Raw genomic sequence first — 25510 nt, 5'->3', positions numbered from 1 at the left:
CCCGGGGGGTGAACATTGTCGGGAGGGGTTGGGCATTACCGGGATTGCCATGGGGCCTGAGTGCTTTGACACTCCCGCTGATTTACTTAGAGCTGCGCTCCTTTACACCTGCTAGGAAAAGCTCTAAGTCCAAGGTAAGTACAGGGTAAACAGTCCAAGTCTGGGTGGATATGGCGCCTCATTCCACTGTTGTAGGGAATCTGGGCTGGGTAAAACCGGCATCCCGAAGTTTAAACTTCCCACATAAGTGCCGCCCATCAGGAACTCCGCAGGGTCCCGAGGCACATCAGTGACTTCGCCGCTCCCCGTATTGAAAAATTGAGGTCATTGTCTTTATGGGCTGTAAGATTTTGTACCTGTCCAATTGCTCTCCTGTTTCTAACTTCCTGAGGCGAAACTCGCAATTAATTTAAATTATGGATACATTTGTGCTGTTGTCTGACTGAGAACTGGATTAAAGCTACTTCTATGAAAGAAGTACAACTGATTGCAAATTTGCAAAGTCAGCCGCACTTATAGATGTAAGTAACTGCTTTTATTGTTCAGGTGACAGCGGAGACGCACTTTGTGCTGTGTTTTGCCAGCTGCTGTCTGATCTCTGGTTAAAATTAAGAAGCACAGGCCCTAATTCACTGAATGGCAAGCATGAGTCTTCGACTTCTAGTAGGTCTTCCTTACAAGAGGTGGCGCTAGCTAAACCGAAGGAGTGCAATGCATTGTAATTGCAAGCCTCCTGTTTGAATATCAGGCCCTGAAGCTCTTGAGAAAATATAAAAGCATCTCTAGAATATCCTGACTTCTTTCACTTAGAACATATACAATCAACCATTAACAAAGCAGGCTCACATCATTTCTGTTTTAAAGAAAAAACTTTGGTTTCAATTTCCAGTGCCAGTGTTGACAGTTCGTTGGGCAACTAAATAAGAACATAAGAAACAGGAGCAGGAGCCCGTTATTCAGCCCAATGAGCCTGCTCCGCCATTCAGTAAGATCATGGCTGATCTGATTGTGGCCTCACCGGCACTTTCCTGCCTGCCACCACCAACCCCCAATCAACCCCCCTGACTTACTTGTAGATTAAAAATCTGTCCAATTTGGATACAGTCAATGACCCAGTCACCACTGTTGTCTGGGGTAGAGAATTTCAAAGATTAATGACCCTTTGAGAGAAGATATTCCCCCATCTCTCTTTTAACTGGGAGACCCCCTATTCTGAAACTGTGCCCTTTAGTTCTCGTTTTCCCTGAGAAAGCATCCTCTCAGCATCTACCCTGCCAAGTCCCCTTAAAATCTTATGTGTTTCAATAAAACCGCCACTCGTGCTTCTAAACTCAAGCGAGTATAGGCTCAACCTGCTCAACCTTTCTTTGTAAGACAACCCCTTCATCCCAGGAATCAACCAAGTGAACCTTCTCTGAACTGCCTCCAATGCAAGTATATCCCTCCTTAAGTAAGGACGCCAGATTTGGTCAACTCCACTGCACAAAATATGAATCCCTCTTTTTTTTAAATATGGCTAATGTTTCTGGCTACTTTTTCCAGATGATGGCATTTATTACATTCATGCTTAAAAAAGACTTGATTTTTGTGGAAAACATAATACTTATATAAATGCTTATATAATGCTTATATAAATACTTGATGCTTATTTGTTATTTGAAAAATCCCCAAAATGTAAGGAAGAGACTTAAATTATTCAGCAACTACAGTGCCACAAGTTGATGCTGTAAAATCTCTTTCATTTTCCTGTTGTCTATTTGCATTTGTGATAGTGAATCAGTGCTTATATTTTTTGTTAGTAGTAGAATCATTTTAAAACCAAGTCGGAGAACCCTATAGAACAAAAAAAAAACTATAAATCTTGAAAACCTGCTCTAGGAACAAGGTAATTTCAGAGTTCATTCTGACATGAAGGAGTCACAAAGCTCATGAGGAAAAGAAAAATGCTCAGTTTAAAAAAAACTACAACAATTTATTGGTATCTTATCCATTAATGGCACACAATTTTATTGAACAGATTTTGGTAGCATACAAAGATCTGATGGAAAAATTAATAAGTCTCCTCGGGGGAGATGATGCCAAAAAGAAGACGGAAGAGATATTACAGTTAGAGATGCAATTGGCAAATGTAAGTAAAACAACAAACTGGCTGTGACTTACTGTAAGGCTTTGACATAAATCAATTTTAAATTGATTATTCCTCTTTTACTCCTAATTACAGTCATAATTGTTATTCATAAGAGAAGGCAAATGGAATACCATAAAAGTAGGCTATAAATAATGTACATTGTCAATTCTAGGATGCAATAGATATTACCGAATAGTGTTGGGCATTAGGTTATGGAATTCTCGCATTGATCAATATTTACTTCAGTGTCCTTGACATTACCACAGTGTGATTGAGCGCCAATTTTGGTTCAACATGAACACAGGATATCATAACAGATAGTTTTTGAAAGATCAGTAAAATACAGTTAAATTATTATGATGGGACCAGTGAAAAAGAAAATGTACAGTAGGTAAAATGGCCAGAGGTCCACAAATGTAGCCATGAAATGATAAGCTAATATACAGCAGCAAAGCCACCATTAAGAATACAGTACAGCATTTTTATAATCTTATTTGCCAATTTGGCATGCCCCACCTGAAAGGGTGGTGGAATCAGATTCCATAGTAGCTTTCAAAAGAGAATTGGATAAGTATTTGAAATGTAAAAAATTGCAGGGCTATGGGGAAAAAGCAGGGGAGTGGGACTAATTGAAGAGCTCTTTGAAAGAGCGAGCACAGACATTATGGGCTGCATGGCCTCCTCAGTATAATTCTAATTTCAAGGTCTATTTCATAAATTCTAAATCATCTGAGGTCTCCCTGTTTTCGGGGTGATTTAGCGAAAGACCATTATCAATAAACACTTGCTTGAAGACAACTAACATAAATCAACAGAGTTTGATTACAATAAATAATGGGAAGAATTTGGACAAAAACGTACATCACATGAAAGTGTGCAGTGCACCAAGAGGTTATCCAACACACTGTGGCAGTGTCATCGCAAGTTTCCCCGAAGATGTGATTGGAAAGTGCATCCATGTAATGTATTTGGTTACATTTCATTGTGAATTGCAAGCATTAAAACTTCCACGAATTGGAGAAATCACAAGAGAATGGCGAGTGTTGGGACGACAGCCCACATATCTTGTTATCTTGTACTTTTGCTTTGACATTGTTTCCTACACAAGGCCCAGTGGAAGTGGCCACATATTGACATTGAACTTGGATTGCAAAAAGTCCAATCTGATTGAGAAAGTAGCCAAAGAGTCCACCACTGTGGTTTCTGCCTTTGTCAGTATCCAGCAGAGATCAATAGTACAACCAACCAATAATGATTTGTGTTTGTGTTTTCTTTATTGTTGATTATGTGAGTAACAGGTCAATTTAAGGAAACTATTTGTTGCAACAGTGCATTTTATGGAAATATCTCATATATATTTTCCTTAAAAAAATGACTAAAGATAACAATTTCTGAATCGGATACTCTAAGAAGAGACATCAATACCATGTACAACAAAATCACTTTGAGAGAGTTGCAGCACATTGCACCAACTGTGAGTAGCTTTATTGAAAAAATTATTGTAGAGTTAATCTTCTCACCGACAATTGTGAATGTAAGTACCATCCTTTTTCATTCCACAGGTTCAGTGGAAGCGTTTACTGGACAGAATATTTCATGATAACCTTTCAGAGGATGAAGAAATTGTAGTGCTTGCTACTGATTACATGCAGAGAGTTTCGGAACTCATATCAAAGACTTCTCCGAGGTAAAATGTATCAAGACTATTCAATATTTTTAACTTGCTGCAAAGTTATTTTATTGAATCGATTTCTTAATATTCCCTCATCTATGTTTAGTTGATAATTATGGTACTATAATTCATAGAAATTGTGTATTTAATAGGTTTAAGAAATAGAGCAGATACTTCATAGGAAGTGGAATACAAAATTAGCCTATTAATGGGAACCTGATAAATATTGAGCTATATAGGTGGGCCATCCTTCCAAATGGAATATGTAGATTATACCACAGGATTCCATTGAATATTTCCTGTAGATAGTGATAAATGCTGAATAATTATGCAACCATTCTGAAATTAGGGCTTATTGTTTGATATTACAATATTAAATAAATAGGCTACAAGCCTTCCCTATATTTTGTATATAATATCCTTAGACACAACTAGCGGGAAGTGTACAAGAAGGTGCCTTTAGGCTACAAGGGTGCAGACTACTGTAGATGAATAGTCTTCCTCCTTCCACTGCACTTCAAAGTAAACCAGGGTTAACAATTAATGGCAGCACGGATTCCTATGTTGGAATAACACTACAGATTTTAGCAATGTTAACTTGGGGAACTGAACCTTTATGTTAGCTCTCTGAGTCTTCAGTTTCAAAACATTTATATATTTATAGAAACATATTTAAAGAACTGGCTGCTTTAATCCAAGTACAAAACCAGGACAGCAGCACATGGAGGATATTCTCAAATTAGATGCAGTGTTAAGAATGACCATAAGACCATAAGACGTAGGAGCAGACATAGGCCATTCGGCCCACCGTGTCTGCTCTGCCATTCAATGAGATCATCCTCAACTCCACTTTCCTGCCTTTTCCCCATAACCCTTGATTCCCTTACTGATTAAAAATCTGTCTATCTCCGCCCTGGATACACTTAATGACCCAGCCTCTACAGCCCTGGAGAATGACTGGAGAAAAACCCTGGGTTATAATTTTAGAAATCTCCCTGTCTCCCCTAAGCATGGTGTGAGCTATAGACTTCACATCTCCTGTGATCACTATTGATTTGATTACATATAATAAAACTATGATTTTGTATGCTGTTTTGTTTCATTTTCTATGGTTGCATCACTGCATAATGTTGGGCTGTTCCATTAGATCAGCTAAGACAATCTAGAAGCCATAAAAATGTTAATATCTGTTAGGATATAAAGTTTAATACCTGTTTGATATAAAGTAAACATTCTACCAGCAGTTATATACCCATTTCAAATAAGTGACTTTTTCTTTGCTCAGATAAGTCATTAAAGAAAGAATTCAATTAAATTCTAGACAATAAACAGGGTGCAGACATTTTCCTAAAGTTACAACTCTAAAAGACACATCTCATTTCTGTGCTTCAGTCTCATTCCTTCAAACTTGCCATCTTTGGAATCACAGCAGGAAAAGATTCAATCAATCATTCCTGTTCGTTTGTTTCTCTTTGTAATGATCATAAATTTATGTTCCCTAGAATGCTACAGAGAGAGTTAGAAGAGAGCTATTTCGCTGGTCTCCTCGGCCTGGACAAAGCTGGCCTACAATGAGCTACTAGAGGAAAGAGACAAAAATTGATTTTATTGAGTGAAGATTCAGGTTAAAGCAGCTTTATTTTTTATTCATTCACGGGATGTGGGCTTCTCTGGCTGGGCCAGCATTTATTGCCCATCTCTAATTACCCTTGAGATGTTGATGGTGAGCTGCCTTCTTGAACCGCTGCAGTCCATGTGGTGTAGGTGCACCCACAGTGCTGTTAGGAAGGCAGTTCCAGGATTTTGACCTGGCAACAGTGAAGGAACGGCGAGATATTTCCAAGTCAGGATGGTGAGTAACTTGGAGGGGAACTTCCAGGTCGTGGTGTTCCCATCTATCTGCTGCCTTTGTCCTTCTAGGTGGTAATGGTCGTGAGTTTGAAAGATGCCGCCTAAGGAGCCTTGGTGAATTTGTGCAGTGCATCTTGTAGATGGTACACACTGCTGCTACTGTGTGTCAATGGTGGTGGGAGTGAATGTTTATGGATGTGGTGCCAATCAAGTGGGCTGCTTTGTCCTGGACAGTGTCAAGCTTCTTGTGGGAGCTGTACTCATCCGGGCAAGTGGGAAGTATTCCATCACACTCCTGACTTGTGCCTTGTAGATGGTGGACATGCTTTGGGGAGTCAGGAGGTGAGTTACTCATCGCAGGATTCCTAGCCTCTGACCTGCTCTTGTATCCACAGTATTTGTATTGCTAGTCCAGTTCAGTTTCTGGTCAATGGTAACCCCCAGGATGTTGATTGTAGGGGATTCAATGATGATAGTGCCATTGAACATCAAAAGACAATGGTTAGATTCTCTCTTGCCTGGTACTTGTGTGGCATGAATGTTATTTGCCACTTGTCAGCCCAAGCCTGGATATTGTCCGAGTCTTGTTGCATTTGGGCATGGACTGCTTCAGTATCTGAGGAGTCGTGAATGGTGCTCAACATTGTGCAATCATCAGCAAACATCTCCACTTCTGACCTTATGATGGATGGAAGCTCATTGATGAAGTAGCTGAAGGTGGTTGGGCCGAGGACACTACCCTGAGGAACTCTTGCAATGATGCCCTGGAGCTGAGATGACTGACTTCCAACAACCACAACCATCTTCCTTTGTGCTAAGTACAACTCCAACCAGTGAAAAGTTTTCCCTCTGATACCCATTGATTCCAGTTTTACTAGGGCTCCTTGATGCCATACTCGATCAAGTAGGGCCTTGATGTCAAAGGCAGTTACTCTCACCTCACCTCGGGAGTTCAACTCTTTTGTCCATGCTTAAACCAAGGCTGTAATGAGGTCAGGAGTTGAGTGGCCCTGGCGGATCCCAAACTGGGCATCAGTGAGCAGGTTATTGTTAAACAAGTGCCGTTTGATAGCACTGTTGATGACCCCTTCCAATACTTTGCTGATGATGGAGTGTAGGCTGATGGGGTGGTAATTGGCCAGGTTGGATTTGTCCAGCTTTTTGTGCACAGGACATACCTGGGGAATTTTCCACTTAGCCAGGTAGATGCCAGTGTACTAGCTGTACTGAAACAGCTTGGCTAGGAGTGCGGCAACTTCTGGAGCACAAGTCTTCAGTACTATTGCCAGAATGTTGTCAGGGCCCATAGCCTTTGCAGTTTCCAGTGCCTTCAGCTGTTTCTTAATATCACGTGGAGTGATTCGAATTGGCTGAAGACTGGCATCTGTGAAGATGGGGAGGCAGAGATGGATCATCCATTTGGCGCTTCTGGCTGAAGACTGTAGCAAATGCTTCGGCCTTTATCTTTTGCACTGATGTGCTGGGCTCCCCAATCATTGAGGATGGGGTTATTTGTGGAGCCTCCTCGTCCAGTGAGTTGTTCAATTGTCCACCACCATTCACGACTGGATGTGGTAGGACTGCAGAGCTTAGATCTGATCCGTTGGTTGTGGGACCGCTTAGCTCTGCCTATCACTTGCTGATTATGCTATTTGGCATGCAAGTAGTCCTGTGTTACACCTTCACCAGGTTGACACCTCATTTTAAGTATGCCTAGTGCTGCTCCTGGCATGCCCTCTGCACACTTCATTGAACCAGGGCTGATCCCCTGGCTTGATGATAATGGTAGAGTGGGGGATATGCCAGGCCATGAGCTTACAGATTGTGCTCGAGTACAATTCTGCTGCTGCTGATGGCCCACAGCACCTAATGGATACCCAGTCTTGAGTTGCTAGACCTGTTCAAAATCTATCCCATTTAGCATGGTGGTAGTGCCACACAACAGGATGAAGGGTATCCTCAATGTGAAGGTGGGATCGTCTCCACAGCGACTGTACGGTGGGCACTCCTACCAATACTCTCATGGACAGATGCATCTGCGGCTGGCAGGTTGTGGAGGATGAGATTCTCCTTCTTGCTGGTCCCCTCACCACCTGCCACAGACCCAGTCTAGCAGCTATGTCCTTTAGGACTCTGCCAGCTCGGTCAGTAGTGGTGCTACCGAGCCACTCTTGGTGATGGACATTGAAGTCCCCCACCCAGAGTACATTCTGTGCCCTTGGCATCCTCAGTCTTTCCTCCAAGTGGTGCTCAACATGGAGGAGCACTGATTCATCAGCTGAGGGAGGGCGGCATGTGGTAATCAGCAGGAGGTTTCCTTCCCCATGTTTGACTTGATGCCATGAGACCTCATGGTGTCCAGAGTCAATGTTGAGGACTCCCAGGGCAACTCCCTCCTGACTGTGTACCACTGTGCTGCCAGCTCTGCTGGATCTGTCTCGCCGGTGGGACAGGACATACCCAGGGATGGTGATGGTGGTGTCTGAGACATTAGCTGTAAGATATGATTCCAAAAGTATGGCTATATCAGGCTGTTGCTTGACTAGTCTGTGAGATAACCCTCCCAATTTTGGCACTAGTCCCCAGATGTTAATAAGGAGGACTTTGCAGGGTTGACAGGGCTGAGTTTGCTGTTGTTGTTTCCAATGCCTGGTCGATGCCAGGAGGTCTGTCCCATTTCATTCCTTTTTTGAGCTAAGAGAGCTGTCAATGGCAACAGCAAACTTTTAAATAAATGGAGGCCAGTGAGTTGGAAGACCCATTATTTTTACTTGGTGTTTGTGGTGGGTGAATCCAGCAGGTTTACCTCTGGGTTGTTGCTGGCCATGTAAGTCCATTGGGAGCTGGTGGTACTGGCATGGCCTTTAACTCAACTTAAAAGCAGCTAAAGAAGGAAGCACTGGACAATATCAAATTAAAAATAAATTCAGTTAAAGCAACTTGACATTAGCACTACTTCAGTCACTGTACTGAAACTTAGGGGAGAATTTTCTCCCAGTCGGGGGGCTTAGACGGGAGCGGGCGTGGGCAGGCGCGCAGCCGATTGCGATTGGCTGCACACTGCCATTTTGCATGGGCGGGCCAATTAAGCTGAGCGCTCCCTGTGTGGGTTGGGGGAGTAGGTTGAGTCAGGGCCTGCGCTCTAAGCGCAGAAATCTCCCTGAGGCAAAGAGCTGCCTCAGGGAGATTAGTTTGATGTTTAAAAATTTTAATAAAGAGAAAAAATTTTTTTTAAGACATGTCCCCTTGTATGACAGTGTCACATGAGCTGGGACATGTCAATGAACTTTAATAAAAACTTTCATTCAACTTATAAACACTTCATGAAACCTCATCCCGCCTGTGGATGAGGTTTCAAGATAAATGCGAAGGTCTGGGGCCTCTCTGTTAATTATTTTAATTTGTGTTTAAATGGCCTTAATAGGCCTTTGACAGTTTGGTGGGCGCGCAGCCGACTCCGATGCGTCCCACCAAACCGAGGATCAGATTGACGCGCGGTGATGTCGGGACGCACGACCGACATCATTGCGCGTCATTTTACACGTCAGCGAGCGGGGCCTGCCCCCGCACGCCGAACAGAAGATTCTACCCTTAATGTAAATTGATATCAAGCCTGCGTTAGTTAGCAGAAAAATACTTGATGTTCAAATAGTGATGGGAAGACTCAGAGAAATAAATAATTATGTTACAAACCCCAAAGGATTGATTCATTTACGTAAATGCTGCATGACTTAATTTTCTCAGATCAGGATAGTCTGCTTTCTGATAAGAGTAGCAATTGAGATTCACTAGTGTAACCGTTTTTTTTCTGCACAATTTATTTCTTATATGGTATTTCCCTTTCCCGCTTTCCTAAAGCTGTTGTCTTCTCATTATGAGTAGCCCAGGGCTAGTCATTATTCACATATGAACATTGACCATGATTGTTGGCAGACTTTGGATTTGAAGTATTATTGGTGGAAGTGTCTGCATAGCTGGAGTGGCCAAGCAACCCAAAATTACAGTGACAAAAATGTAGAGGTTGAAATGTAGGCCCGATTTTAACTGGGGGACCAGTTTGTGGTGAGTGAGTTTAGGGCCTGATTTTCACCGAGTCAAGTTGACTCGGGAGCCCTTTAAAAATTGCAGATGGGTCCCAATTCTGGAATTCCCAACCCCATTCCAGGGCTGTGCGATTTTTGGGAGAGCCTTTAAAGGGTGCGGGCTGCTTCCTGTCAGAAGCCCACATCTGGCACTCGCGACCTGGCCAGCTCCATTGTGAAAATAGGTATCTCTTACTCCTTTGCAATTTTCATGGAGTCGGGCCAGGTTTTGAAAGAGTCATGGTTCATGGCCCCTTAGAGGAGTCGTGAGCCCCAGTGTGCATGGGGGACCTTTTAAAAGGTAAGCTTAAAAGGTTCCCCTTCACGCCCCCTATGCCAAGCTCTGCCCTTCCACCCCCCCCCCCCCCCACACCGGCTCCTCATGCCCCTGTAGCAACTTCTGGCACTTCCATGCCCACTGACCCACTGTACACTTTCTAAAACCAATGAAAATCATAGTGCAAAATGGGGTATGTAAAAATAAGCTTTGAAAAAAATGTAATCTTTTGACCACTTTTCCCTATGCTTGAAAAAAGGTCTGGACAAGCTAGTAAAAGTGTCAATCTTCCAGGCCCTTTGAAATTTCAAAAACCAAAAACACTTAGGGCTGGAATTTCCCCTTGTTGGGTGGGCGTGGCGGGTGGCAAAAACAACTGCTGCCTGCAATCGGGCCCCATCCGCGATTTCACGCTGGCAGACCAATTAAGGCCCACCCGGTGTGAAACGCAGCTCGTCACTGGCCAGGAAAGGACGAGCGGGGGCAGGGGCCTGTTAGCCGCCGGGTCCAATGGTGACCTAGCAGCCAGTGTAAAGAAGGCCCAAGCAGGCCCAGAAAGACAGCCAGGGAAGGACGTCTGGCTGCCATTTGGATGATGCACTCGAGTGCAGCAGCAAACACCAGGCTGGAGGGCAGGTCAGGTGAGCACTCAGCACCCTGCTTTTCCAATGAGTGCCTCGCTGTCCTGCTGGAGGAGGTGGCTGCCAGGAGGGACGCCCTTGTCCCCAGAGATGGGAGGAGGGGGCCACCACACCTCACCAAAAGGGCATGGAAGGAGTTGGCAGCCCAGGTGAGCAGCCATGATGTGGTGCGGCACATATGGGTGCAGTGGCCTAAGCGCTTCAATGACCTGCTGTGCTCAGGAAGGATGAGTACCGTGTTGGCGTGGGTCAGTGTGCAGATGTGTTAATGTCTGGCTTCAGGGTTCTAGAGCCTGAGTGCCAACTGTCAATCACACCAGAGCTGGCCAATGAGCCCTGGCTGCTTGGACTGACTGTCTTGTGGCTCAAGGGCCACAACTTGGAACTGCCCTGCCAGATACTCCTCAGCTGGGGTTCACCAGGCTGCAATGGGGCTGCAGGTACAGGTTGGACTAATCAATGCTCCTCTGTTGTTTCAGGAGAAGACGGCCCACAACAAAATAGAAAGGTTGCGGACCGGCAGAGGCCCTACTAGCCTCCTAATCCTCTCGAGATACGAGCAAAATGCTTTGGAGCTCGAGAGCCAGCATGCCCCATGTGCAACTAGACGTGGAGAGGCGAGGTGCCAAACGAAAGTAAGAGCGCAGTGCACAGAGTTGAGACTCTTGGATTGTGCAACCATTCTGGTGCATTCTCCTCATTGATTTGAGCCTCGAATCTGGCATCCCCATTGATCGTTGGAAGATGATGGCACCATGATACAGATCTCCATTGTCTCACCAGGGTGCTTGGCATGCGCAGTGGCAGTGTGATGATTTTAACTGAATGACGTGTCCTTGTTCTCCCTCTTAGGTTCACCAGCAGGTGTCCAATCCGCAGACCTCAAAGGGCCACCCCTGTCGCCAGAGGATCACCGGGCATCACTGTCACCAGCACCTCGGTGGGCATTAGTTCGGTGGCTAATACCTCAGTGTAAATTGGTGAGGGCACTTCACACTCACTTGAGGTGCAGGCAGAGACAGAGAGTGCCCAGGGTGCCAGCAATTGGAGGAGAACTGCGGACCTGGACGATGCTCAGTCCAAGGCTGATGATGAGCTTCTGGAGTCATCAGCAGATGCTGGATGTCCAGCAAGATGTGTAGGAGCATCTGGCGGAGATCCATGAGAGTATGTGTGCCATGATCTTCATGATGGAGGAGGCCACGCAGAGCGTGCACACTGCGTTGACCGTCATGGGCAAGCACACTGCCTCCTCCATTGAGAGAGTGGCGATTCTCATGGAGAGGCATCTCCAGGGATAGAATGAGGGGTTCTTGGGGTTCCACTCGGACCTGCAAGCCCTCACACTGACACTGACCTCAGGTGGTCAGTGTCAGTATCAGTGTGAGAGATGGATGAGGCACCCCAGTATCCCAGCTAGCTACCTTATGTTGGTGCACAAGCTGCCTGTCGTCTCTGCAGGCTCCTCTCAGGGGACTCCGGATGACAGCAGCAGTTCCTCTGCCCCTCTGCCAGTGACCATGGCATCTGATGAGGCTGGGGCAACTGGGGAGGTGCCAGCCGTGGCACTGGCCACTCCCTCCCAGGCAGGGTCAGCACGGGCTCCACTGGCCAGAGGACGACCACCAAGGTCTTCAAGACAGCAGAATCATCAGGCTGTCTCCGATGCTGGTGCCACCGAGGGTGGAGCACCTAGATGTAACATTCACAAGCGTAAGTTAAAGACACCATGAGCACAAGAGGGATAGGTCACGGGTGATTTTATGTTCATTTATGTTTAGTTAATGAATACTGGTCTGGGACTTAAGACCAGAGAGGTTGATGTAAATAGTCTGTATTTGTCAAAATGATATAAATCTGGTTTTGTCGTCATGGCCTGAGTATGCTTCACCTTTTTATTTTATTGGTGCAGGGTACGCAGTATGTAATGCTGGCTGCAAGTGGCTCTGAACTTTATTGCACAGGTACTGAGTGTTCTCTGTGTTCAAATGAAAGGGTCCTTTCAGACATCCAGGATATAGGAGGCAGCTCTGGCATGTGGTTGAAGCTGATCTTTGGTAGCCTAGCTGAAGGAGCGTTGGATCAAGGCATCCCTGGTGTCCCTGCCTCCCTGGAGGTTACCGAGGTCTGCTTCCACACCCTCAGCGTTCTCCTCACCGTGCTCAACTTCTGACTCACTTCTGGACTTATCATCTGTGGCCTGTGCAACTACGTCAAAATCCTCTTCGTCCAGTGGGTCCCCCCTTGCCAATGCCAGATTGTGGAGAGCGCAGCATGCTACCACTATCAGTGATACCCACTCTGGAGTGTATTTTAGTGCTCCCCATGAACGGTCCAGGCATCGGAAGCGCATCTTGAGAAGACTTATGGTCCTCTCCACCACCACCTTTGTGGAGCCATGGCTCATATTGTAACGCTTCTCTGCCTCTCGGATATATTAAGGTAGCTGCATCGCCAGTTGTAAACCCTGGCCAAGGGAAAGTGGTGTCTTCTGCGGCCCCTTCCACCTTGGACTACCTGCTGGCCTTGCGCCCCTTGTGCCTGTGCCTGTGCCTCTCCTCCCGCAGGTCCCTCCCCTGGGAGCTGCATAGGGATACATGGCCTCCTCTCCCTTCTGCCCTGCCCTTCCACCTCAGAGGAGGTGCCACCAGCAGAGGCTACAATCCCCATTACCAGGGTAAGGGAAGGCTGTCTGATACCTGGAAGGGTCCATAGAGTCTGAATCCTCCAGGGTCCTGGCAGACAGCAAGGAGTCCTGAAATGAGGCCTAGAAATGCTAAAAATGAAGCTCCGAACAGAGAAGAAGCTGCCAAGTACCAATAAGTAATGGGCTGCAAACCTCTTCAAAACTGCACACTACTCACACTGGCAATGCTGCTGATCCTTTTTATCCCGCCCTTGGATGAGGTTTGAGCAAATGTCGGCTAGCCACCTGCCCATTTTGTCCATGAGACGAGCAGAAAACTGCATGGGCAATGAAAAATTTCAGACAATTACATTGTTAAAGACCTTAAGTGGCCTGTCAATAAGTGGCAGGCGCCGCTCTAACACCCGCTCAGGTCAGGCGCGTGCCTGCCCGCGGGACAAAAAATTCAGCCCTTGAACGCACTTGACTTATGTAAACAAACATTGTAAAATTGACCACAGAGATCCTGAGCTGTCAATCAATGTTTTTTCTGGGGAGCAGGTGTTCTGTTATTCTGGTAAATAGGTTGGCGGGTCCAGACATTGGAATTTTCTCAACTCCTCCTCAAAGATGAAAATTCAGGCCCCAGGTGTCAGCTCAAAAGACGCCCGTTCTGAAAGAAAGAGGCCCTGGGTATTTTAACTTCCGGGCCTCATGTAAATACCACCTGCTGACTTCCCACACACACATTCCAGGCAGCAAACAGTAAAAATCTGTGCAAAGAGGCAAACTGATGAGCAGCGAAGTCAATCCCTTTCAATATTCAATGCAAGGAATCCCGACATGGAAGATCAGAGGGAAGATTTTCTTGGGTCTGTTCAGAGGTATGTGCTGAGTCTGGCAAATATTGGAACAATGAGCAGGTCAGAGCGCGCACCACTTCATCACAACCGAAGACTAAAAGGTTAGAAAAACAGAGAAAAGGGGGAGGCGAGGGTGTTGCGATTAACAGATATGCCAATCACAGAGGCAGTTTGAACTTGCAAATTGCTTAATGGAAACATGTAGGATGATAAAAATGATAATCAGTGAGGTAATAGAGAAATACAAAAAGAATCAAAACATTGTAAATAATAAGAGAATCAAGAAGGCAACAAAATGGGAAAAAAAGAGTAGAAAAAAAGGAGCACCAAACAAAGCAGAACTGAAATTTCAACAGCAAACCCTGGCGAAATGCTGTGGCTCTGCCAGTCCAAAAACACAATTCATCACAACAGGGTCAGATCTTTCACATGTACTGAGTTCTGATAAACAGTCTCCACTGTAAATGCTATTTCCTATTTCCTATTTCCTTCCAACTAGGAATCCATAGACTCATCCGATCATATCCAGCGTGTGGTATAAAGATGGATGATCACAGCTACACACCAAAATTAGTAAAGTCAATGTTCAGATCAGAGAGCTGTAGTGTACTCAGAAGAAAGATAAAATGCTGTTCCTAAAACCTGCATTGATCCTGCGCAGGACAGTGCAGGAGACTAAAGACAGAGATATTGGATGGAATCTTTTAGAGGTTACTGGGGTCTGGAGAGCCGGTGACAGCCCCACATCGCCCCTTTTAATGAAGGCTTGCTGCACCTTGTTCCATTCAGGCACTTGGCAGACCAACTGCGAGCCTTCTGTAGGATCAAGTATCCCAGGGCTGAAAGTTCTGCTCTCCCCCAAGAGCTGCTAGCCAATCAGAGGCCAGCAATTCTATTGAACGGCAGCACTACTGGGAAGGCAGTACCTGCTGCCAGTACAACACCCAACTGAGGCCTAGTATCGTCGCTGGATCCCAGGCCAGAGGGAAGTGATGATGGGATGGGGGTGGTTGTTGGGTAGTGGTTGCAGGGGAGGGTGGGGAGCGAGATGTCAGCAGCAAGCGAAGGAGGGTGCCACTTAGTGGACATCCTTTCCCAATGCCAGGTCCCTTGATCAGGCACTGAGTGCCCTTGAACGAAAGACTAGCACCTCCCTGTGGGAACCCGAAAGCAAACCCTGCGTGGGTTTGCTTGTCGTGTCCTCCACATGGCGAGCTCCATGCCTGGCATTGGGTTAATGCCAGCGGTGGAAGGATGAGGCCCTTAAGTGGGCATTAATTGTCCAATTAAGGGCCTCAACTGGTGGTAGGGTGGGAAGGCCATCCACATCCTTCCCACCACAGACTTAATTGGGTGGGGGCGAGAAGGTGGCAGGGGAGGGCACAAGATTCCACACATCAGGTTGGGATAGAAGGGGGAGTTAAAATGGCAAGCTACAGGGAATTCTGGATCTTGCTTACAAACATAACAGAGGGAACATGCCGCATAACCTGCATTTGGTTTGTTTAACAGGACATCCTACTGTGGGTAAATAGATGGTTGTTCACCTCCTGCGATGTATGAGGAAAAACAACTAGAAGTAGAGATTGTGTATAAGAGAACAAGGGTAGCATTGAAGTTATAGTCTCTCTAGAAAGCAAGAAGTGGAAGGGACAATGTTTATTGAAAGCTTAAGCTATTAGAAGCAGGACAAATCCAACCAGGCCAATTACAGCCCCATCAGTCCACTCTCCATCATCAGTAAAGTAATGGAAGGGGTCATCAACTGTGCTATTAAGCGGCACTTGCTTAGCAACAACCTGCTCACTGATGCCCAGTTTGGTTTCCGCGAGGGCCACTCAGCTCCTGACGTCATTACAGACGGTTCAAACATGGACAAAAGAGCTGAACTCCCCAGGTGAGTTGAGAGTGACTGCCCTTGACATCAAGGCTGCGTTTGACCGAGTGTGGCATCAAAGAGCCCTAGCAAAACTGGAGTCAATGGTTTTCAGGGGGAAACTCTCCACTGGCTGGAGTCATACCAAGCACAAAGGAAGATGATTGTGGTTGTTGAAGGTCAGTCATCTCAGCTCCAGGACATCACTGCAGGAGTTCCTCAGGGTAGTGTCCTCAGCCCAACTTCAGCTGCTTCATCAAGGACCTTCCTTCCACCATGAGGTCAGAAGTGAGGATGTTCGCTGATGATTGCACAATGTTCAACACCATTCGAAACTCCTCAGATACTGAAGCAGTCCATGTCCAAATGCAGCAAGAGCTGGACAATATCCAGGCTCGAGCTAACAAGTGGCAAGTAACATTCGCACCACACAAGTGTCAGGCAGTAATCATCTTCAACAAGAGAGAATCTAACCATCGCCCTTTGACGTTCAATGGCATTACCATCACTGAATCCCCCACTATCAACATCCTGGGGGTTACCATTGACCAGAAACTGAACTGGACTAGCCATATAAATACTGTGGCTACAAGAGCAGATCAGAGGCTAGGAATCCTGCGATGAGTAACTCACCTCCTGACTCCCCAAAGCCTGTCCACAATCTACAAGGCACAAGTCAGTAGTGTGATGGAATACTCCCCAATTGCCTGAATGAGTGCAGCTCCCACAACACTCAAGAAGCTTGACACTGTCCAGGACAAAGCAGCCCGCTTGATTGGCACCACATCCACAAACATTCACGCCCTCCACCATCAACGCACAATAAAAGCAGTGTGTACCATCTACAAGATGCACCAAGGCCCCTTAGACACCATCTTCCAAACCCACGACCACTACCATCTAGAAGGACAAGGGCAGCAGATAGATGGGAACCGCACCACCTCAAAGTTCCCCTCCAAGTCACTCACCATCCTGACTTGGAAATATCTCGCTGTTCCTTCACTGTCGTTGGATCAAAATCCTGGAACTCCCTAACAGCACTGTGGGTGTACCTACACCACATGGATTGCAGCCGTTCAAGAAGGCAGCTCACCACCACCTTCTCAAGGGCAACTAGGGATGGGCAATAAATGCTGGCCCAGACAGCGAAGCCCACATCCTGTGAATGAACAAAAAATATATATCAGACATATATACATATCATACATACGGCAGGGGGTCTGTGGTGGCAGCATCATGTTGGAAAACCCAGACATAAAAGAAACACAGAGATCCTGTCGAATTTAACAATGGGACCATATCTGAAATTTCCTTTTCCCTTTCATGGCTGGTTAGCAGCCAAGTTGAGGCTGGCTGGTTGTCATGCGGGAAGGTCTACGCTAGAAAGCTGAAGACTGGGAACAGAAAGAAGGAAAGGGAGCTATTGTGGTATCAGGGATCAGGGTTGAGGTTGTATGGGGGAGGTAAGACCATGGGTATGGTGGGAGATTATGGGGGTTTGAAGGTATCAAGGGGGTTAAAAAACTGGGGGGGTCTTGAGGAAATCACAGGCTGTGGGGTGATTCTTGGATGGTGAATGAGTGGAGGCATCCGGTTGTGAGTAGGAAGCTGATTGCAGGGATGGATGCGAGATTGAGCACCTGTTGAATCCGGCTGTTCTTGCCTCCCTTCAATTACCAGATTTCCTGATGGAAAGTGTAGCCCAAAGTCACTAAAATTTGAAGCATATCGCCTCATTAGCACATTTAAATAGAACTCTCGAGGGCAGGTAAACTGCACACACCAACCCATCTCCATTAAAACTAGAAGCGGGAGCATTTACAATTGAAATTTTAACCTATGCTCCCAGTGCCTCTCCCTCCCATTGTTGGGGTGAGGATGTGGAGAGTGGGGTGTGGTAGTGGTCAGCAGTGTTAAAATTTCCCCCTAATATGGTGGTACTTGGATTTTCATATATCAATATGGTGAACCTGTGACTTGTACACTGGAAATGCATGAGATGATTTGTAAATTTATATAGCTGAATATCCCTGAGGACCTTTATTTGGAGTGATATCATCAGATCTTCATATGACCACTGTGGGTGAGGACACAGTGAAATAGAAAACTGATGAGGATTCCTGTCAGTCATATGTGTATGATGCCCATTACAGTCAGTGCTCAAGACTACACTTACCTGTTTTAAGAATCAAAGGCATAAGTAAAAAGCTACAAAGATGAGGGAGGATAACTAAACAAAGTACATTTAAAACTGATGAACATGAGGAAGCCTTAGACACTGTTGTAAATTTAATACAATTGACTCATAAAAATGGTAATATTTATTTACAAAGGCCTGGTATTTTGCCAGGCGTGCAGTGTTGATTATGCAAACCTACAATGAAGCGTTATATTTGTTTTTCACTCTCCATGACAGGCCATCAATGATAATTCCAAGTGTTTACACTCTAACGGAACCTCTGAATACTCAAGTGGCTTTAAAGCTATTACAAATTCAGTCTGAATTGATTCTATCATTGCACCCCTAATGCAAACGTTAACTCATTTTTTGACCCATTTAACCCTTTTATTGCCAATAGAATATTTGCTTCTAAAGGTGGAGATGGTTTGTTTTAGCCATTAAGTTCACCCTTAAATAATGTGATGGACTAATTGTTGAATCTGTTATTTGTACAAAAAGGCAAACTGAAGAACCTATTCAGGCACGAGTAGGAGTTGATTTAAAAATAAATAATATTATGCACATGCTTAATTTCTGAGAGTGACCAAAAAAGGAAAGCATCAAAATAAAAACTCTGATTGAAAGAGTCAGGGAATGTAATTACTGGGTTTTCTTATTTATTTTACACTGAATTTCTTTTCTAATCTCTTCTGCTGGAGGCATAGACTCCTTGCTAGAAGATAGCTCTATAGTGCCAGATATTCTCCTGTGCATTAAGCAAAAGGCCGTTGGTGAACCTTGACAGTGGGTATTGGCAGAGTGATCCTAGAGGAGTATGAACACCAAGCCATTTTATTCCCCCCTAACCCAGAGGCACTGCAGCTAATTTGAGTATCCCTACCATCACCCTTATTCATGTCCATTAACTTAACTAGACCTAGGGCATGGTTTTCCCTGCAGGCTTCTGAACCCCATCGCAGACTTAAACGGATTTCAGAGCCTGCACTGTGTGAGAAACAGTCACTCACCTGTGATTTTCCCTGGAATGGCCAGTTAATGCCCAGAGGGCGGGCTCGCCATCCAATTAAGGGTAGCGGCCAGGCTTTCAAAGTTAGAAGGCCAATCAGAGGTCTTCCAGCTGAAAGAAGCAGCAGAATGCCATGACAAGTAAGTCATGGAGAGGGCGCCTCAAAATGGAGGCACCTTCTTTCCAACTGTCCAAACTTATAATAAAAATTGCCTTTTCAGCCAGGCCGTCATTGTGGGGGCCAGGGGGATCAAAGCCCTTTACAGGGCAGCAAACACCTGCAGCCTTACAGGCAGGGAGACAACTAAACTGGAACCTGGAGGCTGACTGGAAATTCCCAGTTAGCCTCCTTCAATAGGCCTTAATAAGCTAACTATTTCAGTGGGCTACCCTCTCTTGCGGGCAAGTAGCTCTTTCACCTCCCCATCCCACCTCTGGAAAAGAACATAAGATAAAAGAAATAGGAGCAGGAGTAGACCATTCAGCCCTTAGAGCCCGCTCTGCCATTCAATGAGATCATGGTTGATCTTCTACTTCAAAGCCATTTTCCTGCACTATCCCCATCTCCCTTGGGCCTGAATTTTACCCTCTGAGTACACCCGAAGTCAGCATGGCCAGGAGCAGACATAAAGCCCTCTCCCAGCCAAGATCGCGCTGTGAACGCGATCTTACACTGGCTGGGCAATTAATTGGCCTGGAGAAAGGCTGGGCACTGCCATTGGGGGCAGGAAGAGGGCGGGCACTGACGTCACCGCGGGTGCTGGTGAGCACTTCCACTGAGCTCCCTGAAGGCAGACAGATGCCTCAGGAAGCTGCAGACCTCAAAATAATAAAAGAAAGCACAAAAATGCTGCAAAAAAATGTCCATGCAGCACAATCAAGCACCTGAAAGCATTCCTCATTAAAAAAAACAGTCCCCAGATATTTCTTTTTATTTTAAATGCTAAAGGAGATTTCATCCCACCCTTGGATGAAGTTTCATCAAAAATATAAAGCCTGCCTGCTGATTGGTCTGTCTGCCAACCATAAGGTTGGATGGGCCACAAAAAATCGCTTTCAATTGGGGCGTTAATGAGCGTAATTGCCCGCTTAATTGTCGGCGGGCGCTCTTCTGACTTTTGCACACGCCCACCTGCGGGACGTAAAATTCAGTTCTTGATGTTTTTAATATGTAGAAATCTCTCAGTCTCAATCGAACATACTCAACGACTGGACCTCCATAGCCCCCCTGGGGCAGAGAATTCCAGAGATTCACCACTCTCTGAGTGAAGAAATTCCTCTTCATCTCAGTCCTAAATGACCTGTCCCTTATTCTGAGACTGTGTCCCCTGGTTCTAGACACCCTCCCGCCCAGCCAGGTAAAACATCCTTCCTGCATCAACCCTGTCAAGCCCTGTAAGGATTTTGTATGTTTAAATGAGATCACCTCTCAAAGGCAGAAAGTCCAGAGAATAAAGGCCCAGGCTATTTAATCTTTCCTCATAGGACAATCCCTCTATCCCAGGAATTAATTTAGTGAATCTTTGTTGCACTCTCTGTATGGAAAGCATGTCTTTCATTGAGTAAGGAGACCAAAACTGTACACTATACTCCAGGTATGGTCTCACCAAGGCTCTTTATTCCTATACTCAAATCCTCTTGTAATAAAGGCCAACATACTATTTGCCTCCTTAATTGCTTGCATGTTAGCTTTCAGTGACTCATGAACAAGGACACCCAAACACCTTTTGATGTTCAACACTTCTATCCTCTCACCATTTAGGAAATATTCTGTATTTCTAATTTTTCTACCAAAGTGGATAACCTCACATTTCTCCACATTGTATTCCATCTGCCAAATCTTTGCCCACTTGCTTAGCATCTCCAAATCCCCGTGAAGCATCTTCCTTACAACTCACACTTCCACCTAGTTTTGTGTCATCTGCAATCTTGGAAATATTGCCTTGAATCCCCACATCCAAATCATTGATATAGATTGTGAATAGTTGGGGCCCAAGCACTGATCCTTGCGCTACCCCATTAATCACTGCCTGCCAACCTGAAAATGGTCCATTTATTTCTTCTCTCTGTTTTCTGTCCTTAACCAGTTCTCAATCCATGCCAGTATATTTTCTCCAATTCCATATGCTCTAACTTAGTTTACTAACCTTTTCACCTGGGACCTTATCAAAAGCTTTACACATCCACATCCACTGGTTCTCCCTTATCCATTCTGCTAGTTACATCCTCAGAAAACTCCAATGGATTTGTTGAACATGATTTCCCTTTCATTAATCCATGTTGACTCTGCCCAATTCTATCATTATTTTCTAAGTGTCCTGTTATCACATCCTTTATTATAGATTCTATAATTCGCAGGGGCGAGGTGGAGCTGGAGAACTGGCACGATGACCAGTATGCAAAATTCCTCACACACTCATCTCCATTCTTGGCCTTGCCAGGGCCTTAAAATTCTCCCCCTAAGATCAAACCTGGGTCTTCCTCATCTGTATGCCTCAGCTAATTAGTGGATAAACTCAGAACCATTGTGGAGCTCTGGTGATCTCTCAGGGGACTGGTAGCTATTATTATCACCAAACTTAGAAGCTCTCTGTGTTAGAAAAAAATTCAAATTCCCTGTTTTCCACTGAAGATAATGGAGCTGGGACAAAATATGCAGATTTCTCACCTGTGCATAGATCTGTATAGATAATAGTGCTAATCATATAAAAATATTGAGAAGCAGACTTAAGTATTTCTAATTTAATAGTGTAATTATGAATAGTCCATTGAATATGTTCTTTGATGTATAGCAGTGATATATATGATCATAATTTTGCATTTTCAGAGTACTGCATAATTACATGATTTGGCGCATTGTTGTTGCTCTGAGTGAACATCTTTCCACACCATTCAGAGATGCAATTCATGAGTTCTCTAAAGAATTAGATGGCACAGAGAAACAGATTGATCTGGGTAAAATGTGCTTAAACCAAGCCAATAAACAATTTGGTATGGCTTTGGGAGCTCTTTTTGTTGAAAAATACTTCTCATCTTCCAGCAAAATAAAAGTAAGTTCTTTTTCCATTAAGATCCTGACAGCAGAATAATTTAACACTTTTGCATTATCATGCAAATAAGCCATCAGCTTATAGAACTATGATTATTTTTATTGTGATAAGGTACAACAACTAGTTGAAGACATTAAGCATGCATTTGATCGTCAACTAGATGAATTAGATTGGATGGACGAAAAGACAAAAGAAGCAGCAAGAGCAAAGGTCTGTTGCAGTAATCCTACTGAAATATCATTAAATAGCACTAAATAATATTAGGTTTTTATATCGGATTTAGCATCATGTAATTAGCTTTGACGTGAAATGCAGTCTAAAATCAATGATAATACATCAGTCCTCGTCCCCTTCTGTAATTAGATTACAGCTGTACATTGTCAGTTTGACTTATTTGCATGTGAAAAAGAAAAAATTTGTATTATACAGTACCTTATCATGCCTCTTAGAAATGTCCCAAAGTGTTTCACATAGAATGAATTACATTTTTCAGCTACCCTAGTTATATGGGTAAACCCTGTCTTATCGTATGAAAGCACAATACTGCGGATGCTGGAAATCTGAAACAAAAACAAAAATTGCTGGAAAAACTCAGCAGGTCTGACAGCATCTGTGGAGAGGAAGGCAGAGTTAACGTTTCGAGTCCATATGACTCTTCATCAGAACTAAAGAGAAATAGAAATGTGGTGAAATATAAGCTGTTTAAGGGGGGATTGGACAAGTGAAGCTGGATAGAGGGCCAGTGATAGGTGGAGGCAAAGGAGAGATTGCCAATGATGTCATAAACAAAAGGTCAAAGGGGTGTTGACGGTGATGATATTAGCTAAAGGATGTGCTAATGGTGACATTAAGGGTAGAAAGCAGGATGAGCAAGTGACAGATGGCCCTAGTCGGGGTGGGGTGGGGGGAGGGGGTGGGGGATCGAAATATGCTAAAAGGTGGAGATAAAACAATGGATGGAAATACATTTTTAAAATAATAATCGAAATAGGTGGGGAAAGAAAAAAAAATATATACAAAAATATATAATAATTATTAGAAAAAAGGGGATCAAAAAGGGGGTAAGGATGGAGGAGAGAGTTCATGATATGAAGTTGTTGAACTTAATGTTACGTCTGGAAGGCCGTAAAGTGCCTAATCGGAAGATGAGGTGCTGTTCCTCCAGTTTGCGTTGAGCTTCACTGGAACATTGCAGCAGGCCAAGGACAGACAGGTGGGCATGAGAGCAGGGTGGTGTGTTGAAATGGCAAGCGACAGGAAGGTCTAGGTCATGCTTGCGGACAGACTGAAGGTGTTCCGCAAAGTGGTCACCCAGTCTGCGTTTGGTCTCTCCAATGTAGAGGAGACCTATGTAGAGTGTTACACCTCCTGCGGTTGCATGGGAAGATGCCGTTGGAGGGGGTTGAGGTGTAGGGGGTGATGGAGGAGTGGACCAGGGTGTCCTGGAGGGAATGGTCCCTACAGGAGGGGGGTGAAGGGAAGATGTGTTTGGTGGTGGCATCATGCTGGAGTTGGCAGAAATGGCGGAGGATGATCCTTTGAATGCGGAGGCTGGTGGGATGATAAGTGAGGACAAGGGGGAACCTATCATGGTTCTGGGAGGGAGAGGAAGGTGTGAGGACGGATGCGCGGGAAATGGGTCAGACACAGTTGACAGCCCTGTCAACCACCGTGGATGGAAAACCTCGGTTAAGGAAGAAGGAAGACATGTCAGAAGAACTGTTCTGGAAAGTGGCATCATCAGAACAGATGCAACGGAGGCGAAGGAACTGAGAATGGGATGGAGTCCTTACAGGAAGCAGGGTGTCTTATAGTGTACATAGTCTTGTAGTGTTTAATGTTGCATGGAATGTGCAGTGCTAACTGTAAACACAGTGCGGGTTCAGTGTGACCTCTAACAAAAAAAATTCAAATGTCAGATTGAACTTAAAATTTTAGTAAGTGGCACAACTTAAAAACATGGCATTAAGGATGTTTTTCATTATATTACAAGGCAACAGCACGTCAAGGTTGAAGCTCGAGGACCTTACTAATGAAACTTGAATTCCATCAAATGTTTATACCGTAGATTATGTTTCAGAATAATATTATGTGCAGTAAACACTATATTAACTTTTTGCCAGTATGGCTAATAAGATAGTCAGCAGTTCATGGGAAGCTCCTGTAATCAAATCATGTGATTTTAACAGCAGTAGTATTGGGATTTATTTCCCTGCATGATGTAGGAAAACTGCAATGTCTCTGAATATTATAATCTAATGTACTTTTATTGTTTGCAGCTTCAGTATATGATGGTCATGATTGGCTATCCAGACTTTTTATTAGTTACTAATGCTGTTGATAATGAATATGGTGTAAGTATTGAAAATTTTTGTTTCCAAGTGTTTCTAAGAAAAATGACTATTATTAGCAAGCATCCTATATATTTTAGCTGGTTTAGTTGATATTACCAGATTGCCATATTATACTAGTTTAGAGTTGGTTGAAATGTGAATGATTAGCAACCCGTGATGCACTATTAACACTGTGAAGAATGCCTAACAATATCCTCTTCATATCCAGTAGAGGATTGTTCACTATTTAACCACAATGGCATGTACATTGATAATCAGAAGATAAACACATACAATATATAACATCTTTTTGTAGTTGTTAGTTTTAATTTGTTTCCAGGAAACAAAATTGAGTAATAATTACTTTGTGTTGGGAACCCAGTTTAACTTCTGAAAATTAGTATAGGGAGACTGGGAGTGCTAGCAGTTTGCAGGATACGCGGATGGGTGGAGGATGTTCTTCCCCTTTCCTCTCCTCCCCCCAAAAGTAAACAAAATAAAACTAACAACCACAAAATTGATAATATGTATTGCTCTGCACCTAACAGGCAATAGTAATGCAAGGCTAGCACATGATGCTTGTAGATCTGTTGTTCAGTACATGCTGTCCAGAGATTGAACAGTCCAAACAGCAGTAATAAGATCAAGATCTCTTTGGAATCACAGAAAAACAGTAAAGCAGTAAAATCCCTTTGATAGCATCAGGTGTGGGCAAATTTCTGAAATCTCTAATTTAAGGTAGAATTATTAAGCGTATAGAAATGGGTTAACCAAGAACAGCCAGTTAAATTTCTTAAATATATTTGACAAATTTAATAGATTTTTTAAAAAGAAATGTTTAAGAGAATTGACAAAGGCAATGAAGCAGTAGACATAGTATATGTGGGTTTTTAGAAAACATTGAATAAGATATCTCAAAAGAG

The 25510-nt window shown here is 44.3% G+C and overlaps 1 protein-coding gene across 1 annotated transcript in view; it reads left to right on the top strand.

Annotated features, from left to right (window-relative positions):
• The window catches only part of ecel1 (endothelin converting enzyme-like 1), a 102963-nt gene that overhangs the window by 34804 nt on the left and 42649 nt on the right, over positions 1–25510 (top strand). Inside the window, exons 3-8 of the mRNA XM_078564561.1 lie at positions 2018–2128; positions 3510–3602; positions 3691–3815; positions 22032–22254; positions 22366–22464; positions 24534–24608. Coding sequence (XP_078420687.1) covers positions 2018–2128; positions 3510–3602; positions 3691–3815; positions 22032–22254; positions 22366–22464; positions 24534–24608 — 726 coding nt within the window. The remainder of the gene's footprint in view (positions 1–2017; positions 2129–3509; positions 3603–3690; positions 3816–22031; positions 22255–22365; positions 22465–24533; positions 24609–25510) is intronic.

This window comes from Cetorhinus maximus, chromosome 19 (assembly GCF_964194155.1).
Source record: "Cetorhinus maximus chromosome 19, sCetMax3.hap1.1, whole genome shotgun sequence".
Taxonomy (NCBI): Eukaryota; Metazoa; Chordata; class Chondrichthyes; order Lamniformes; family Cetorhinidae; genus Cetorhinus; species Cetorhinus maximus.
This window is presented reverse-complemented; position numbering and strand designations above follow the sequence as displayed.